General features: G+C 46.7%; 1 protein-coding gene across 1 annotated transcript in view; it reads left to right on the forward strand.

The window, feature by feature from the left end:
- The window catches only part of FERMT1 (FERM domain containing kindlin 1), a 29,803-nt gene extending 24,056 nt beyond the window's left edge, over window positions 1–5,747 (forward strand). The window contains exons 10-14 of the mRNA XM_056856038.1: window positions 410–516; window positions 1,706–1,927; window positions 2,524–2,648; window positions 4,313–4,454; window positions 5,539–5,747. Coding sequence (XP_056712016.1) covers window positions 410–516; window positions 1,706–1,927; window positions 2,524–2,648; window positions 4,313–4,454; window positions 5,539–5,712 — 770 coding nt within the window. The 3' untranslated portion in view covers window positions 5,713–5,747. The remainder of the gene's footprint in view (window positions 1–409; window positions 517–1,705; window positions 1,928–2,523; window positions 2,649–4,312; window positions 4,455–5,538) is intronic.
- Window positions 5,748–6,000: the final 253 nt, after the last annotated feature.

A 6,000-nucleotide genomic window follows, 5' to 3' on the forward strand; every position in this document is an offset into this window, starting at 1 on the left:
TTGGGAAAAGGCAGGGTATGAGTGAAGTTTAAGAAGAAGTAATAAAAAATAGTAGTAGTAGTAATGATGATCATCTAGTAATTAACGTCTTTAGAATAACATTGGATTTCATACATTGCTATATTTACTGTATAGAGGTACTTTGGCAAATTAATTGTTTCAGAATTATATGTATGAGATATAGTTGTTTGCACTTTAGAAATTGTCTTGTTTCCTTTTTGATGCTAGGTTCTCCCCCCCCCCTCTTATGACCTTCTATTCTGTTAATTACCAATTAAACTTTCCAAGACTTCAGGTCATTCTTGTAGTTCATCCTTGAAAACTTTGTGTGCATGTGTGTGTTAATTTTGGCCAAGGATTTAGGTAAAGTACAACCTCACATATGACTTCTCATGTGTCTGTCATTCAGGGTGTGAAATTGTGCCAGACGTAAGTGTGTCGGGGAAAAAATATGGAATTAAGTTACTTATCCCTGTTGCTGATGGAATGAATGAAGTACACTTGAGATGTGATAACGTGAGTAGCAAAATAGCCACCCAATCCTATAGGAGGGCTTCATGTTGGGGGCTCTATTGTGGTAATGCTCAGAAAGTCCAGTGAAGAGCTGGGGGAGCCAGTGTAGTGTAGTGAGTAGGAGCGGTGGACTCTAATCTGGAGAACCAGGTTTGATTCCCCACTCCTCCACATGAGCGACGGTGTCTAACGCCACAAGACTCTGTGTTTTATATAAAGGGGAGTGTGGGTTTACCTTGGATTTACTGTTGAATTGATCATCACTAACTTCTCCATTACATCAGCAATAACTTCACTATCAGTGCATAAGTTCAGGTGGCCTACAGAATTGGGTTTGGGTTGCCAACCTCCAGTGGTGGCTGGAGATCTCCAGGATGACAACTGATCTCACATGAAGCTGCCTTATACTGAATCAGACCCTTGATCCATCAAAGTCAGTATTGTCTACTCAGACCGGCAGCAGCTCTCCAGGGTCTCAGGCAGAGGTCTTTCACATCACCTACTTGCCTAGTCTCTTTAACTGGAGATGCGGGGATTGAACCTGGGACCTTCTGCATGCTAAGCAGATTCTCTACCACTGAGCCACAGCCCCTCCCCAGGTGACAGATATCAGTTAACCTGGAGAAAAAGGCTGCTTTGGAAGGTGGATTCTATGGCATTATACCCCATTGAACTCCCTCCCCTCCCCAAACCCCAACCTCCTTAGGCTCCACACCCAAAACCTCCAGGAATTTCCCAATCTTGACCCGGCAACCCTAATTGGCTTGAGGCGGGTCACCAAAGGTGGGTACCATCTTATATTAATAAACTTTGGCCAGCACACATTGGGAAAACCCAATCTCTCTGGTCCTTTCAGAATCGTGGCCTGAGATAACCAAAGAAGCTCGATGCCACAGTTTAAGTGATTACAGACAAACAAAATACGATTTGCCATTAAGGTTGCCGATTTCCAGGTGGAGCTTGGCACTCTCCCAGCGTTACAACTGAACTCCAGACTACAGAGATCAGTTCCCCCAGAGAAAATGGCTGCTTTATAGGGTGGACTGTACGGCATTATACCCCCCTGATGTGCCTCCCCTCTCCAAACCCCACCCTCACCCCCAAATCTCCAGGAATTTTCCAGCAAAGAGTTGGCAGCCCTATTTGCCAGGGTTTTTTTTTTCACGGAGCGCGAATGGATTGTCTGTTGCAGGAAAATCAATATGCCAGATGGATGGCGGCTTGCACCTTGGCTTCCAAAGGGAAGACCATGGCAGACAGCTCTTACCGCCTTGAGGTCCATAACATCCTGTCGTTCTTGAAAATGAAAAGCAGGATTGCCGTTCCCCAAGCCAGGTCTGACCCAGAAAGCATGGATATGAAACCAGAGTGCTTTGTCTCGCCACGATACGCAAAGAAATACAAGTCCAAGCAGGTAATGAGGGAAGGGGGTGCACACGGACCGACAGCTGTGTCTTCAGCACATGGCAAGATAAGCAACGCCAGCCTACACAGGTTTACTGTTGTCCGAGTCTACTGAAGTTTGGGGGGGGGAGGCTTAACTCTGCTTAGGATTGCACTGTAAGTCTCCTCAAGCTGACTCAGATCTGCTTCATGCAACTCAAGGACAGAATAGTCTTAACCAAGGGAAAGGGCACACTGCATGTGGTTGTGTTAGAGATGCCAGCCTCCAGGTGGGACCTGGAGATCCCCCAGAATTACAGCTCATCTGACTAAAGATCAGTTCCCCTGGAGAAAATGGAGGCTTTGGCAGGTGGACTCTATGGCATTGTACCCCACTGAGGTCCCTGTCCTCCCCAGGTTCCACCACCAATTCTCCAGGAGTTCCCCAGCCTGGAGCAGGCAACCCTAGGCTGTGTGGTTGTTCTCCCCCCCCCCGCCCCCCCATCAACATTGTTTTGCTTTCCAAACTGAATCCCAAGTCTCCAGTTCTTTTTCTCTAGTGGGGTTTTGATCTGAGAGTTCTGCACCTATGTAATATTTTTCTCATGTGTCCCCCCACTTTTACAGCTGACGGCTCGTATTCTGGAAGCCCACCAAAACATTTCCCACCTCTCTCTGATGGAAACCAAACTTCGGTTTATCCAGGCATGGCAGTCACTTCCCGAGTTTGGCTTGTCATACTACATAGTGAGGTAAACTTAACGCTGTGTGGCCCCGACCTTTTAATGACAAGTGGTTCTCCTGAACCTTTTTGCCGTTTTCGTTTTGACTGAAAGGCATGACCAGCCAAGAAGATCGGCTGAGATGCTTTTGAGCCAAGCAGGCAGCTTTTGCAACAGGATTTCTGGCAGTTAGGACTGAAGCACTCTCAAAATCTTCCGCTCTGTCTGTGTGCCTCTTTTTCCCTAGTAGAATGATCTTAGGCACACATGAAGCTGCCTTATACTGATTGAGACCATTGATCCATCAAGGTCAGTACTGTCTTCTCAGACTGGCAGCAGCTCTCCAGGGTCTCAGGCAGAGGTCTTCCACATCACCTACTTGCCTGGTCCTTTTAACTGGAGCTGCCAGGGATTGAACCTGAGACCATCTGCATGCCAAGCAGATTCTCTTCCGCTGAGCCACAGCCCCCTGCCCCTTTGAGGCAATTAGTTTGTTCCATATGTTAGGGCTATTTAGCTTGGAAAGAAGGCAGTTAAGGGGAGACATGATAGAGGTCTATAAAATTATGTATGATATGGAGAGAGTGGACATGGAGAAGCTTTTCTCCCTCTCTCATAATACTAGAACACGGGGTCATCTGCTGAAGCGGGTGAGAGATTCAAAACAGATAAAAGGAAGTATTGCTTCACACAATGCAGTTAAATTCCGGAATTCCCTGTCCCAAGATGTTGGGATGGCTGCCAACTTGGAAGGCTTTAAGAGGGGAGTGGACATGTTCATGGAGGAGAGGGCTATTCGTGGCTACTAGTCAAAACGGATACTAGTCATGATGCATAACAATTCTCTCCAGGATGAGATGAGCATGCCTATTATATTAGGTGCTGTGGAACACAGGCAGGACAATGCCGCTGCAGTCAAAGTCTTGTTGGTGGGCTTCCTAGAGGTACCTGGTTGGCCACTGTGGATGAGGTTTGGAAAATCACTTGGGGCTGGGGGGACACCAACGCTACCAATGCGTTTTAAAATCATAAATGTTCTTCTTTAAGAAAGAAGAAAAGTGAGAATGTTCCCATTCTTTCAGGTAGAAGATGCAGTGTCACCAGTTTTTTTTTTAAACAAGACCTTTACAAAAATCTTAGCTGAGCTGAATTGTTCAGCTCAGAGTCAAACCACCTCTGTAAGTCTCTTGCCTTGAAAACCCTACTGGGTTGCCGTACGTCGGCTGCAACTTGAGGCCACTTTATACGCACACACACACACATTAATAGGTGTGCAGGGCATGCTTTGCCACTAGGTGGCACATTTCTGATGACCATCCCTGCCTTGGGATGCAGTGTGGTCTTTGAAAGAGTAGGGCAGGAGAGCATTTCAGGAGTTTGTTATTTATTTGGTGTATTTTTATCCCATCTTTCCTTCAAGAGGTTCAGGGTGGCTGAGAGTGTTTGATAGCCCCAATGGCCCCTAAGTCAACCACTAAGGTTTACGGCAAGTGGTGATTCGAACCTGGTCCTCCCAGTGCCTAGTCCAACACTGTAACCACGGGGCTCTCATACCAGTTAAATGAGCTGTCACATATTTCTTAAGCTGGATGGAGTCGACGGGGAAAAGTTCTCTCTGCATCATTGGGTACGCCTCTGCCTTTTTTGAGAAACATGTACAGAATTAGCAAATTGTCTGGTCCCCCCCTCCCCAGATTTAAAGGAAGCAAGAAAGACGATCTCCTGGGAATCTCCTATAACAGATTGATAAGGATTGATACCGCCACCGGGGATCCAATTACAACATGGAGATATTCGAACATGAAACAGTGGAATGTGAACTGGGAGATTCGACAGGTGAGAGTCTTCTGTTTCCTTGAACCCCAGGCGTTTCTCCGCTCGGTTGTATTTGACTGAAACGCCTCCAGTAGATAAGAGTAAACCCGCGGCCCCTAATTACAGTTTTGTAATAGGCCCAGTTTGTTGTATGCCCTTGGGAATGTAAAAGCATTCCACTCCCCCCCACCCCAGACAGAAATCCTTCCATTAATACATTTTTCTTATGAGCACCATCTGCACACTCCCTTTGTTTCCTCGTGTATCGGGCTGTTTTTCTGCATGTGTCAGCCAGGTTTCCTTAGGACTGCTTTAGTCAAGGTGAATTTCATGAAAGGCTTGAAAACCAAGGTCTCTACCCAGATATCGAACGTGGACTCTTTGGCTGGGGAAAATGTGCATTTAGAGAGCGGCAAATCCAAGGCAAAACGTCCCGTGCGTTTTCGCCCTAGAGAGGTCTCCCTGCATTCACTACTAGTGGTACTGGTGGGGATTAGGAAGGAGGGGGGGAGGAAATGTGTCTCACATGAACACACGAAGCTGCCTCATAGTGAATCAGACCCTTGGTCCATCAAAGTCAGTATTGTCTGCTCAGACGGGCAGCGGCTCTCCATGGTCTCAGGCAGAGGTCTTTGACATCACCTACTTGCCTAGTCCTTTTAACTGGAGATGCCGGGGGTTGAACCTGGGACCCTTCTGCATGCCAAGCAAATGCTCTACCCCTGAGCCACAGATCCTCCAGTCTCCTTATATAACATCTCGTTCTGGCTTTAGAGTACAGAGTGTCTCTTGTTACAGATGAATGAATGAGGGGAGAAAGGGTAACTGCAGTTACCTGGGCTCTAGAGCAGAGGTTCCCAAACTTGGTGCTCCACGAAGCATCTCCTAGTGCTCCGTGACGAGATTGGAAAGAAAAATACTACTGTCATTTGGTTTAGTATGTAGGTGCTAGGTGAAAATGAGCTCTCCGTGACTAATTTCTCTCCTGAAAAGTGCTCCATGACTCAAAAATTTTGGGAACCTCTTCTCTAGGGAGACAGCGCCGCTGAATTATAGCAGATATCATGGATATATATATATACTTAGTTTTCATTTTCCCCTTCAGGTGGCAATTGAGTTTGATCAGAACGTGTCTATTGCTTTCACGTGCCTGAGCGCGGATTGCAAAGTCGTCCACGAATACATCGGAGGCTACATCTTCCTGTCGACCCGTGCCAAAGACCAGAACGAAACGCTAGATGCAGACTTGTTCCATAAATTAACTGGAGGGTGGGAGTGAGGGGGAAGCTACACCTGGATTATGTCAGCGCAAGAAAACTGCCAGACAAGAAACTCTCCCTATATTCATCTCTTTTGAACAGGAGCAGGGTGTTAGGCTGTTGTGGTCTTAAATCTCCCCCCCCTCCATATAACTCATCTCAGGGGTGAGCCAAGTTAAATTTAAATACTTAAAACCTGTTTCACTTCAACGAAATACTGCCAGGGTAGGGAAGAGCCCACTGTTTGGTTTCTCTGCCATTTTTATTAGCATGTTAGCCTGTGAAAGCAATCAAGGCCCTGATCCTGT

This window comes from Euleptes europaea, chromosome 10, assembly GCF_029931775.1.
Source record: "Euleptes europaea isolate rEulEur1 chromosome 10, rEulEur1.hap1, whole genome shotgun sequence".
NCBI lineage: Eukaryota > Metazoa > Chordata > Lepidosauria > Squamata > Sphaerodactylidae > Euleptes > Euleptes europaea.